The sequence below is a fragment of the Tubulanus polymorphus genome, chromosome 10 (assembly GCF_964204645.1).
Source record: "Tubulanus polymorphus chromosome 10, tnTubPoly1.2, whole genome shotgun sequence".
Classification (NCBI taxonomy): domain Eukaryota; kingdom Metazoa; phylum Nemertea; class Palaeonemertea; order Tubulaniformes; family Tubulanidae; genus Tubulanus; species Tubulanus polymorphus.
This window is the reverse complement of record NC_134034.1, coordinates 13,804,355-13,818,127: the sequence shown is the minus strand read 5'-3', so window position 1 is coordinate 13,818,127 and position 13,773 is coordinate 13,804,355. Positions and strand designations below refer to the sequence as shown.

General features: G+C 39.7%; 2 protein-coding genes across 3 annotated transcripts; both read left to right on the top strand.

Annotated features, from left to right (window-relative positions):
* Positions 1-115: 115 nt before the first annotated feature.
* On the top strand, positions 116-8,338 carry LOC141911716 (coiled-coil domain-containing protein 93-like). Of its 2 annotated transcripts, XM_074802730.1 has the most exons (20): positions 116-220; positions 554-660; positions 816-929; positions 1,057-1,151; positions 1,224-1,335; positions 1,769-1,867; positions 2,159-2,215; positions 2,334-2,431; positions 2,667-2,706; positions 2,803-2,883; positions 3,069-3,116; positions 3,594-3,680; positions 4,062-4,076; positions 5,338-5,452; positions 5,747-5,885; positions 6,087-6,315; positions 6,645-6,874; positions 7,219-7,303; positions 7,582-7,695; positions 7,795-8,338. In XM_074802730.1, the coding sequence occupies exons 2-20, from the start codon at positions 568-570 to the stop codon at positions 7,837-7,839; spliced, it is 1,896 nt and encodes a 631-aa protein (XP_074658831.1). In that variant the 5' UTR covers positions 116-220; positions 554-567; the 3' UTR covers positions 7,840-8,338. The 2 variants fall into 2 exon arrangements, with proteins under 2 accessions (XP_074658831.1, XP_074658832.1); XM_074802731.1 differs by lacking the exon at positions 4,062-4,076.
* A 1,182-nt stretch (positions 8,339-9,520) lies between these two features.
* LOC141911753 (putative proline iminopeptidase) lies at positions 9,521-13,130 on the top strand. The gene is made up of 7 exons (XM_074802787.1): positions 9,521-9,762; positions 10,274-10,397; positions 10,858-11,036; positions 11,234-11,321; positions 11,753-11,940; positions 12,331-12,475; positions 12,603-13,130. Exons 1-7 carry the CDS (start codon positions 9,569-9,571, stop codon positions 12,711-12,713), a joined length of 1,029 nt encoding a protein of 342 aa, XP_074658888.1. The 5' UTR covers positions 9,521-9,568; the 3' UTR covers positions 12,714-13,130.
* The last annotated feature ends 643 nt before the right edge of the window (positions 13,131-13,773 follow it).

Here is a 13,773-nt window from a genome sequence, read left to right as displayed (position 1 = left end):
TTCAACGTTTAATAATTGATTTTGCATATTTGCGAATGTTTTTAATGTAAAACAGGCTTTGAAAAAAATCGACGGTTCGGTAAATAGATTGTCAATTTAGTATAAACTGTCAATAAAGTGAATTGAATTGACCGATTTTTGACAGTTCTCTCGATTTCGACTGAAAAATTGATCACACTCCCACATTTTTGATCCAACATTTGAATTTGTGAACCGCCTGGTAAGATATTATCATGACCATAACTTCCTTCATCATACTTCGAATCTTCATCATTCAGCCTTCAGGGGATTCAGTCAGGGGCTTTTAAAATTTTGACAAAAAAACCTGGCTGAGCCGGGGCCGGGGGCAAAACCTGTCCCGGGTCGGTCCTGGAACCCTGAGGAACCACCTCCCACACGGCAAAATTTCTCGATGGCCACTGAGTGGCAACCTGCGCGCCCAAGAAATCTAGCCATATAGCGTCAAAACAATGCAACATGTACCCTGAATTAAAGGACACCCTCTCTAATTATCAAAAAGGTCAAAATCGAATTAAAATTTTTTCAATTTCAGATTGATTGAGCACAATGTCAGCAGCAGGAGTTTTAACGCCGCGTCGACGCGCCTCGTCAAAGATGACAATGAATACGGTTTACGACGCTGATGGAAATTTAATCCAAGTACGTTTATATAGAAATATGTTTACTTAGTTCGAGACACGTTTATTGGCCTAAACAGATTCATAACTTACAGCAGAGAGTCACTAGAGCCTCATGAATCAGGTTTAATCAACCATTCTGTTCGTAGTTCAGCAAATTCTCATTTTCAATTTTAGGCTGAAAGTCGCGAGGACGAAGAGCAAGGTGAAAAACTAGCGGCGATCGTTGAATTGTTGTTGGCTGCTGGATATTTCCGCGCGAGAATTAAAGGGCTGTCTCCATTCGACAAGGTTGGCATTTTATCTCTTCGATCATAACACGATTCGCTATAAAACTAGATATTCAATGATGAACTGTGTTCTTACAATATATGATCTTGTGAGTTGTAAGTTGTTGATTGTAAGTTGTTGATTGTAGGTTGTAGGTGGAATGACTTGGTGTATAACGACTTGTAACTTCGACGTCGACGTTGATTTGTTGTTCCAAGAAAATTTGACGATCGGACAAAAAATGTAAGTTTGCAACCAGCGCCGGAAAACAGCAGGATTCTGAATTGTGTGAAATGATTGTTTGTTTGTTTTTAGCGCGTTGACCGAGAAGATTGTGGTTGTTTTACCGCGTATGAAATGTCCTCATCGCATCGAACCTCATCAAATTCAAGGATTAGATTTCATTCATATCTTCCCAGTTATACAGGTACATAGATAAACTATTATAGCACCGTCCCTCGGCTGCGATTCAAACCTGATGGCAACGCTACACTCAGCCAGTGCATCGTCCCTCGGCAGGGATTCAAACCTGATGGCAACGCTACACTCAGCCAGTGCATCGTCCCTCAGCTGGGATTCAAACCTGATGGCATCGTTACACTCAGCCACCACATCGTCCCTCGGCAGGGATTCAAACCTGATGGCAACGCTACACTCAGCCACGGCACGAACCCCTGCCACACTAGTGCGAATTGATTCACCCTGTGACATCATCAAATCACTCGCCTCCATAAATCCCTTATCACATCTATAGATCGCACTGCGTTATTGATTTGCCTTTTTCTCTTTAATTTATGGCCGATTGTTGAAATGATGTTTGCCTCCACAGTAGTTGATTATGAATATCTATATTTCTATAGTGGTTGGTAAAGAAAGCTATTGCTACGAAGGAAGAGACCGGTGATTACATCAGAGCGTTTTCCATTTCACAATTCCACAAGAGTCATTCCATGCCTGAGGTATTATAACTATTACAATATACAGTACTATTCAGTATTCAATACTATAACTTGTACATTCATTTAAACACATGTACATGTGCATTCGTTTCAACTCAAGATTATGTACATTCATTTTGTAACACAAATGCACGTTGATTCGATATGTCCAATATCCATGTACATTCCAGTCTTGTGTACATGTATATATGCATGCAGATGGACATGTAGGCCTAATAGATATGTACAGACTCATGTTCGCATATTATGTATGAAAACTATGTACATGTACGTGTTGAATGATATTTTTAGGATGATGCTTACAATGAAACAAAGGCCGCAGCGACTGATGCCATGAATGTGATTAAGGTAAGAAATAAATTCGCATAAACTCTACAAATTTAAATTTCTATCCATATTTCTCAAAATCTTAAACCCCAGTAGAGACCACAACAATGATTAGAATGATAATTTTATATTTTTTTAGGAAGTTTACAAACCAACTCGTAAATATAAACGCCAAGACGCAGATAAAATATCGAACGAGTCGATTCGCGTCCAGTCAACTTTACTCGAATACGGCAGGTCAGTTATACGTCCAATTGTACGTCAATGTAAAGTTTTTGGGGCCATTTTGTGTATCACGATCGTCAAAATCTTTAACTTTTGGATTCAGAGGCCAATTTTGAAAGATTTGTCACATCCCAAAAAATCAATATACATGTAAGCCACACTCCCGCACAGAGCGGCTGATTTTGCTAATTTTGCTGATTTTGTCGCATTCTAAAAGTTCTGAGATCTTACGTTTTTCTACTCTCAGACGTTATGGTATTGGAAGTGAAGCGCTTAAAGCCAATGAGGTACTTCGAGATAAGTTGAGATTAACGAGCTTTGGTTTAAAAATATCTTCACTCTCCGCGTAAAAAAAAAACGCGATAATTTTTCATTTCACGTAGGAGGCGGCGTCGAAGAAGAAGACAGCCACGGACAGCGAACAAGCAGAGCCCTCTATCGAGGAACTACGCGCTGAAGAAGAGGTACCGATTTTTTGCGTCGTTCTCTTTGTTTCGTGAATGTTTTCGACGTTTTTTTTGAAAAAAAAAATCCTCGCATGATGTAAAAAGTTAAATGTAAAATATATGATTTTATTGATTTTTGATGGCGGCAGACGATTGTTGGTGATTTTTGTTCAGTGTCCGTTCTCATTTTGCTTTATTTATAGAAACGTATAAACATGCTGATGAAAAACATGTCTGCCGCGAAGCATGAGGTAACTGATTTATTTTCTTAACATTTTGCTCGGCATTTTTTAAACCGTCTGTCCTTGTAGTTCTTAAAGTTTGTCGTTGCATGCATTCCCCTTAATTGATTTCGAATGCATTTTATATACATACTGTAGACTCTGTCTTTTTGGACTATAGATATTAAGGCCTAGGCACACTTGAAAATGATATCCAACAAGTTGGATAGTGATGGCTTTTTGATAAATTTTCTGATCAGTACCAGTCAGAACGTACAAACTTTATGAAATTAATTTGTCGGAATGGTAATTTTAAACGATCTTGAGGTTGAAACTACTAAGAGAATTGCATGAGAATTTCATTGTTTCCAAGAATCCTTCAAGAGATTCAATTTGAAAAAGTTTGAAAACTCCGTCTGGCCTAGTCTATCTTACCTAAAACCCTAAACCTGATGCTGATATTTGTGTAAATATATTATACATGTAAATTAGCGTCTGCATTTTTAGGGTAAATTGACAGCGAGTGCAGTCGGAACTTTAGTCGGTTTACAGTCGGAGGAAATTCAGCAGATAGCGTCGGAGTACGCCGAAAAGGTAAGTACAATATCCCCCGCTGTATAAAGATTTCATTCCCCCAGCCGTGTTACACAACAATGCATACATGTCGTCACGGTTATTCAGACAAAAACCTGCGATAATGGCCTCATTTTAGGAATCGCTTATTTAACGGCAGAGGTGAGATTGATGTAAACAGTCCTAAAAGATTCCTTGAATTTTCTTGAAAATTTTGTTAGTGACTGACCAAAGGCCTGTGCATCTAAATACTACTATACCTCAGTCGCCATTCAGGCCTATTGTTCATCGCTTCAATCTCACTTCGGCAACAACATTTTTCCAACTTTTGAAATAACGGCTCAATAGAGTGATCTCTACCGGTAACTATGAATTACTCATAAACAACACGACTTGTTGCAGCTCGGAAACGAAAAGGTAGACAAAACAATTGCATCCGTTTTTTATATATCATAACAAACCGCTTCATCTGGATCGGATTTTATCTGGATTTACAGTCCACTTCATCCTCCCTCGGCAGGGATTCAAACCTGATGGCAATGCTACACTCAACCACGGCACGAACCCCTGCCACACTAGACCGCGTGCGCGGGTTTAGGTGCACCAAAACTTGCGGCACCAATCAGATTGCACGTTGTATAATCCCTGAGGATAAATTGTAAATGGAAAAACCCGGGCTTAAATAAAACGGGAATTTCTGATAATCGTCGGCTAATAATGACATCATCTAAGCTGCGCACTCGGTCTAGTGTGGCAGGGTTTCATGCTCTGGTTGAGTCTTGATGCCATCAGGTTCGAATTCCTGCTGTGGGAGGATGAGACCTGTAAATCTATGTTCAATTATGTTCAATTTGGTTTTCTCATAAAACTGGATTAAATAATTTCATCGTTTTGAAATAAACCGCATGAAGCGGGTTTTATTGGGGTTTTACTGTATTTTGTTAATGCGTGTTATGATAAATGACTTCCTAAAACACTAATATCACACGGTTACACGAGAGACTGGTTTTCTTGCTCCATCACGTAGGTGTATGTCTAACAATCAGACCAGTGGTTTCTAGAGTGCATTGTTCTCTTTGTTTCAATATCTTCAAGCTTTGCAAACGGTTAATATTTCTGGGAGATAGTTCTACATCTAACAGCTCTTTTTTCTTTTCTTTGCGGGTGAAAGTTCATAATTATGAATGACTGTTCGGATCTCATTTATTTACGCAGTTGTGGTTTAGATTTCTAAGTCAGAACTTGTTATTTCCGCTCAGATCCAAAGTTCTACGATTTTGAGTTAGATTCTTTACTCTTAAGCCTAAATCAAAAGCACAACTGTGGATCCTAGGTCCATGTTGTTATGCGACGCAATTTAGTTTGAACGAAAATTTAGTTTGAAGGCTATTTTGCATGTTGCTTCTATACACAATACTTAAATTCAGTTCAGCCTCATCGTCCCGCGGCAGGGATTGATTTAAACCTGATGGCATCACTCACTACACTCAGTCACCGGTAGCATGCACCTACGCACCTGGTCTAGTGTTTAGTGTCGTGGCTGAGTGTAGTGATGTCATCAGGTTTGAATCCCAGCCTGGAGAAGATTGTTCGGCCTGAGCTCATTACAAACTTATGGTTTTATCGTACATTTCAACTCAAAAATTTGCTACATTTTCTGATATGTGTTAAATTTCAGCACGCCGAACTGGGAAGTACGGAACGTGATGCGTCGCTAGGCAGCGTCCAACAGCACAAACGAGCCGTACAATCATTAACCAAACAAATTCAACAACAAACCTCGAAATCAGAAGGTACGTATATCAACACGGTACGTGATCTGAAGGTCAGATCAATCATTTATTATGTTTTATATACTTTTTTTTACTGATTCTTCCTATTAACAGTTAGATATTTGGCACACGGTACAAATCAGTTCCTGATTAGCTGGGATTGTGAAAAAACTCTGTTTCATTCTCAATGCTTATTGGTCAATTTTGAGCGAAGACTGACTGTAATAGCTAGTGGAACCTGCAGGCAAACCTGTAGTGGCAACAATCGGGGACAGCACTGTATTATCTTTCAGCTATTATTTGTTCTGTTTGTAGGAATAACGAGCCAACACGAGAAACTACAAGAAATTTACAATAAAACTCAGCGCGAACTAGAGGAGGCAGAAAAATACAGTCAGCGCATCGATGATGAGATGGATAAACTAATCGAAATGGAAGCCGGGGAAAATCAAGTGTAAGATCTTCTAATATCAGATTGTTCACATTTCACATGTGTTCAGTGCTTCACCTGAAACATTTCTTATTGAAAATGAACTACAAACATCAGACATTTTATCAGCACATTTTGTCCAGGCTTCACACATTAAATAATGAACGCTTGAAGTGTGGTCCAAGGCCGCATAGAATAATCTCTCGTGATCGTTCTTGTTGCTAGGATTCTACAACAGTTACGCTCGCTCGTCGAGTTAAACGAAAGTTTAAAACGTCAGGAACTCGAGTTTAAAGCTCACTGTAAAGACGAGATGTCTCGACTGCAAGCCACGATCGATCAGTTGAAGTTAGACTCGGACGAGGGAACGACCGACGATCAAGAACGATCGAAGATGATCGACAAGCAGTACAACGCGGATAAAGAGAAACTACACAAAATCCGTCTGCTATTGGTCAGTAGAAAACAGTTGATTCAGTTTGGGGCAAATGTAGTTTTCCAGGCCTCTAACCTGGAAATCTGGGATTATGTCAGAGAATAGTCAAGGAATTTTGTATGCAGGAGATAAATCAGGGAAATTTGTTGAAATCACGCATAAAATCAAACAGTTTCCGTCTATGTTTTATGTATTTGCCTGCGTTCATTGATTGGATCGTTAGCGGATCAAGTCAGCGAAAACGATGACCTGCATTTCAGGGAATAGCCACGGAATTAGCATGTCAAATAAAAGTGGCCGCCCGAGATATTCCTCAAAAATCATTTCTTTCGTCGTCTCTTTTTCAGGCGCGAAAAAATCGCGAAATATCCGGACTGCAACGAAAGATCGACGAGGTTCCGTCGCGTGCGGAATTGAGTCAGTACCAGCGACGATTCATTGAGTTGTACAACCAGGTGGCGTCGACGCATAAAGAAACGAAACAGTTCTACACGCTGTATAATACACTCGACGATACAAAACTCTATCTGAACAAAGAAGTGAATTTATTGAATTCAATTCATGATAATTTTGAACAGTACGTTTGTTTCACAACGATGTTTCCATCTTAAAAGCTCACTACGTTTATCATTGCATATGAAGGACTCGTCACCTTCTAAAAGGGCAAGAATTTCTCCTGACATCCTGGAATCTCCTGTGTACCCACACCTGACAGGGGCAGATCCAGTGGGACTTATGAGAATTGTGCAAGTCCATTCTTTTTGAATGCCCTTTTTCATTTTGTCAACAAAGATAATTGGTGCCTATTTGGACTCCGAAGTTCTGTTTTTGGACTTGACAAGTCCTTCGAAATTGGCCTCTGGATCTTTGCTCCTGCCTGGTTTTTATATAGCTGAATATGATTACTGTATATATTTTCAGAGCGATGTCGTCTGCCGCTTCGAAGGAACAATTCTTGAAACAGTTCGAACAAATCGTAGAAGGAATTAAACAAAATCGTCTCAAGGTAAGTACACTACTATCCAACTTATCATTAGCTTCTTAAAGACAATCCATGAAAACATATCGAACTTCCAAAATACTAGATTCCCTGGATGGATGAACTGTGAACGCTGGAGCTATATATATCCTGAGTTGGCTAGAATTATACCTACCCGGAAAGGGCTTCAAAATATGATCACTTTTCATCTTCAGTGATTTTTTACTTGAGTCTGAGAGGATAAACAATCTTTTGTTAGCATTAATGAACTAGTTCAATAGCGCTAAACATTTTTTCTTCAATAGGTCGAGAAAAAGAAACAAGAAGAGAAGATGAGAAGAGATGGCGTTAACGACGAATATTTAGATTTGATCGAAAAACAGCGACTTTACTTCAAATCGATCAAAGAATTCAAAGAGGTGATGATAAACTACACAACTTTCGATTCATTCATTCATTACAGGATTTATTATTTTTGCATTAACTTATTTTCGTTCTCGTTGCTTTCGATTTTTCAGGAATGTCGTAAAAATGAAATAATGCTCGCTCAACTCCGTCAATAGAGGATCGTCTCGGCTCCCAGTTCATTTATTGATACTTGTCAGACCAATTTACTTTTCATTTTCATCCAGTTCATGTCTAGCTGTTATTGAAACTATACATGAGAGATTATGTACATGAACGGTCGAACAGCGAGAAATCGATTTTACTGGCCGAAGAAACATGATAATTTTATATCAAAATTTGTGAAATGAAAATTTGTGAAAATGTTACTAGTGTGTGACTAGTTGAGTATAAAACATAACAAATATAAAAAGTCTAGTCTAGTGAGACGTGTGTCGAATAGGAGAGAGTTATTTCTTGTAAAATCCCCATTCGATATAACGTATATTGTACCTCGAGTTGAACCTGGTTAATACAATTCTGTTTAAGATAAAACCTGTTTATTGCGATGATTCGTCTCAGCTAATATTATATACTTATACCGATCCAGATTTGGACAAGACGAAACCAGTTTAGGACAATTTCACTATATACCGTATCGCCAAATAGTATTGTTAATGATTGAATAAATAAAATATAACTGTTAAATATTCCATTTTGTCTCGATGTTATATTTGTCAGACCTGTCAAACTGGGTGCGTGAGGTAAATCTGGTGGGGTGCAAGGCAGGATTAAGGGGTATACGCACCCCTTTTGAACAAGTGCCCTTTAATTCTCTTTAAGAAAAATTCATTCACATCCCTGTACGTTTTCGGATTTAATGCAGAATAACTACTCAAAACACAGATACACTATCAAAAACCCCACGAACTGTATCCCAAGCCCATCGGCAACACAGGGACTTGTCACGATTGATAATGGATGAGACCAATGATGGGGGTACCAGTATCCCTGCAACTGTATAATAAAATAACTCCTTGGGCGTCAATTAAACCCCCAAGGAGCCCTTGCACCGGGCAACAACTATATACTGGACTGTAGCTCTCGAATAGTTCTATCTTTTCTGAAAGTTTCAGTGACTTTGACCGTTTTTTATTTTACTTATTACTTTCTAAACATTATTATTGATATTTTGGGGTTTTGGGCGTCAATTAAACCCCCAAGGAGCCCTTGCACCGGGCAACAACTATATCTGGGCTGTAGCTCTTGTTTAGGTCTATCTTCTCTGAAAGTTTCAGAGACTTTGACCGTTTTGTACTTTATTATAAATAAAAAATAAATAAATTCATAATATGAATTTATTTATTTAACAATATTTTTGTTATTTTGGGGTTTGGGGGTCAACTAGACCCCCAAGGAGCCCTTGCATCGGGCGAAACGCCCTGGTTTACTTATTTATTTTACACTCGAACCCATTACAGGTATTAGAGGGACAACACAAAATTTACAGATTTTATACGGCCGGCCCGTAGAAAATCTTTGTGCCCTGCTTTAACCGTCAAGTGCTGCCTCTATATATATCGTTAACGTGGAATATGTGAACTAAACCGTGTGCCGCAGTAAGAATATTGAGCTGCTGACATGCGGTTAACTCCGACTTTTTGCCGATCCGGGAGCGTTAGAACTGACCGCATTGCGCCATCGGTATTTTTAGCGCTTTTATTCTAGATTAACGGCGATTAGCGGACGTTATTGGCGCAGGTCCGAGGGGCACAGGTATTCCGTAAAAAACATATTATGAGCCGGGACTCGAACCCCAAGATATTATTTATTGTGTATCGCGCGATAAGGTCTTGCTGAAGGTCGGTGCGCGCTCTGGACTTCAGAACTGACCCAGTAACCCTTTTCATGTCCTACATGTTAAAACAGCTGACGTCTCACGCCCAGAAACTGATTGTAAAACGAATGTCATCGAACATGACTTTGAGACAGATTTATCCAGCGATTGAAGCGTACGACACCGGATTTTTGAAGGTGTCCGACCTGCATAACATTTATTACGAACAGACTGGAAATCCCAGCGGCAAACCTGCTGTTTTTATGTAAGTACAAGGATGACTGAGACACTACTAAGTTACTAGACAGAGTTCGACTCCCTCCAACAGCGGACCTACTCAAAGGGTCCGATCTAAGCACTTGTCCGATTGCCCGGGACAAGTATATATTGGTCTTGTCAGGGCAAGTTAGTAGGTTATCATTATCACTTGTCCGCTGGGCTAGTGCTTTTTCATGTCACAAAAGCTTTTTTCCCACTCGATACAACGGATGATAGTGCCACCAATCGGACTGTCTGTGTAGGGCAAGTAGCTTTTGGAGGGGGCAAGCAAAATTTCAGATATGCAGATATGAAATCCAAAAAGGCCCGAAACGCCCCTTTCTGCCCTTGGCCTTGATTTATCAAAAATTTCTAGGGGAAGTCTCAGCCCTCTACCAGTGCATCACATGACCTAATCCGTACTTTTCAAATGAAGCGCGTATTCAAATTTCAGATCCACCCGTTAAAAAAAATCCTATCAGATCCACTATGTCTCGCAAGGATTCTTTATTTTTCAGCCATGGAGGCCCAGGCGGAGGTGTTGGGCCCCGCGATCGAAGATATTTTGATCCCGCCGTTTACCGAATTGTCAGTTTTGATCAGCGAGGAGCTGGTAATTCTACACCACTTGCCGAACTCAAAGTACGTTACATGAAAATAAGTTAGATACTTTGTCTTTGACTTGGTAAAGGTAGACCTATCAATCAGTGACCCAGAAATCAGCGAAAAGTCAGGGAATTTTTCTTTTCTTCAAAAAAGTCAGGGTACAGTCGGGGAATTTTGGAAAAAACTAAAAATCAGGGAGAATTGTTCAGATAGTTAAGTAGCCCGGCATAAAATCAAACAGTTTCCATCAATGTCTGATATATTTGACTGTTTTAATTGATCTTGATTGTAAGCAGATCAAGTCAGGGAAAACAACGCGCATATCAACAAAAATACATGTGTTTTTGATATCAGGGAATAGTCAGAGGAAAAAGCAAGGGAAATAGGTCTAACAGTGGCCACTGTGAATGTGGTGGTGACCCTGTATGATAGTAGTGAATATGTGAAGGATAGTTCCAGGACAATAGACATGCAGTACCTTGACTTTCAATTGCAGGATAACACTACCTGGCATCTCGTCGAGGACATCGAGAAATTACGCATTCATCTAGGAATTGATAAATGGGCGTGTGTGTTCGGAGGTAGCTGGGGTTCGACGCTGTCACTCACGTACGCCGAACACCATCCTGATAGAGTCGGATCGTTGGTTCTACGAGGCATTTTCAATTTAAGAAAGTGAGCACCCATGAAAAACCGAAGGTTTATTGAGAATTTCTTATTACTCGGGGGAAAATCAGCTTCAGAGAATTAAATTCTGATTCGAAGGTTTTGTTTGGACTTTTTGAAATAGATTAGAGAACAAAATGACAAAATTTAAGCCAAATTTTTCTGTGCAACTGGAGCCTCAAGAATTTACTCTTATTTTGTTGCAGGGTAGAATTGGACTGGTATTACGAGGGGAAAGGTGCCAATATGGTCTATGCAGATCACTGGGAGGACTTCGTTGCTCCAATTCCTGAGGTATATTGCGTGATAAAGTTTGAATTTTCTACAGCGCCCTTTTCACTGTTCAAAGGTGCTTTCCATATGTTGATGTTATTACCCCTATCCTATTATTCTAGCCATTCATTTTCTTTTTAACACCCTCAACCCGCTACGCGCCACGCAGGGCATTATTAGCGGGTTCGATGTTTCTTTTTCCCAATGGGGAGAGACCAGAGAAGAACCTTCGACCAAGAAACTCTGTCGCCACCAGGGTTTGAACCCATAAATCCTGGATTGATGAGACCAGTGACCGGCGGCTTAAACTACTCGGCCACTACGCCTCTAGCCATGCATTAGAGAGACAATTAGGATGTGTCTTGCGCGAGGGCACTACAGTAAAGTAAAGGGGTCCGATATCTAAAACCCAATCGAGTTGATAATAATTTCTCTGTCGTTCTATTCCTCAGTCGGAGCGAGGTTCATTGATAGACGCGTATTATAAACACCTAACCGGCACCGACCGTCAAAAACAGATCGAATGCGCGAAAGCCTGGAGTATGTGGGAGATGAGAACATCGCGGATTCATCCTGATGAAGAGAACGTCAATCGCTGCGAACAGGACAACTGGATTTTACAATTCGCTCGAATTGAATGGTAAGCAATTTACGGAGCCTTCAAAAAATTATGTTAGTAATCAATTGATAATTAATGATATTACGTGTATAATACATAATTGGGACATTGATCCCTCGACATAGGCATGAGAATAGGGTGCAACTGCCGCTTAGACCTGAAACGCACGCCCCTCTCCCCTAATTTAATCAGAGAAAAGATGTTTTCTTCTAAACTAAAAAGCATCGGCAACAATAATGAACATTTTAATACAGTAATATTCAAATTAAACATCACCTATTTCTCTAAACAAGTGACATTTTAATTATTTTGGTACCGTGCTTATAAATGATATTTATTATATTAACTGTATTTCACCATGAGGAATGTTAGGAAATGTTTGTCTATCCGCGATTGCTGTTTATTTTTCAGTCATTATTTTGTGAATAAAGGATTTTTCTCATCAGATGAATACATTCTCGATAACGTCGATAAAATCCGTCACATTCCGGCTACGATTATTCAAGGTCGTTACGATATGGTCTGTCCCTTGGCGACCGCGTGGCAACTTCATAAGGTGATTCATTGGCCAGATTTGAAAATAACGATAATTGAAATATTGCTCGAAATATCTCAGGTTTACTTTAACCCCTTCAGTGCTGACTAATCAATACCTGAGGTTGTTGTTTGTTTTTTAAATTCAGCGTTGGCCCGAAGCGGAGTATCAGGTCGTTCCCGATGCCGGACACTCTTCAAAAGAGGATGGAATCGCTGCATTGCTCGTTGAAGCTACTGATAAATATGGACAATTGTAGGTGCTGAAAAATATTCAATTTTCTAAAATGGCATGATTTAGAATGAGGAGGTGTTTGTGATGGGGCGCGGTCCATCAAGAGTCTATTGGAGTCAACGATAGTCCATTGGAGTCATTGAGAGTGTATTGGAGTCATTGAGAGTGTATTGGAGTCATTGAGAGTGTATTGGAGTTATCAAATTCTCTTTTTATCGAATCGTTTTACTCATTAAGATTGGCTCAGTCTCTGAAGTGACTTAACTTAATTCTATCATATTTGATGGTTGATTATGAACATCTTTAAGATATTCATCCTGTTTTTGTTTGTGAAACGCGTCTGGTTTCACTGTGACTCTATAAACTAAGCTAAATTTATTCTATAAATGGAAAAATGAAAAAATAATATCTGTATTTTATTTATTCCCGTGTACTCAGTACATGTAAACATATATATATACATATATATATACATATAATGTGAAAAATTAAGAAATAAAAGCGAAATTTTTTTTTACCGTATATAGTTTTACCGTATATATGTTTTGGATGTTCAATTTCTAGGGAAAAGGAGTAGAATGGTCACCCCCTTGTAGGTAGAATGGTCACCCCCTTGTAGGTAGAATGGTCACCCCCTTGTAGACTGAGGACACCACGGTTAGCGATCATGTTTCGCAACTCCATCTCAGTGGGAGACACGTGACGTGACGACGTATAAACCGAGTTTCCATGATTCTCAACTTGATAAAATATTTACGGACCAAACTTTACCGAGCTTCGCTACTTTAAAATCCCGAGGCACATAGGATCCGGTCACTAAAATCCCGAGGCACATATAGGACCACCCGGTCTCTAGAATCCCGAGGGACATAGGATCCGGTCACTAAAATCCCGAGGCACATATAGGACCACCCGGTCTCTAGAATCCCGAGGGACATAGGATCCGGTCACTAAAATCCCGAGGCACATATAGGACCACCCGGTCTCTAAAATCCCGAGGGACATAGGACCAGGTCTCTAAAATCCTGAGGCACTTGGGACCCATTCTCTAAAATCCTGAAGGGACGCCGAGATTATAGGCTGTT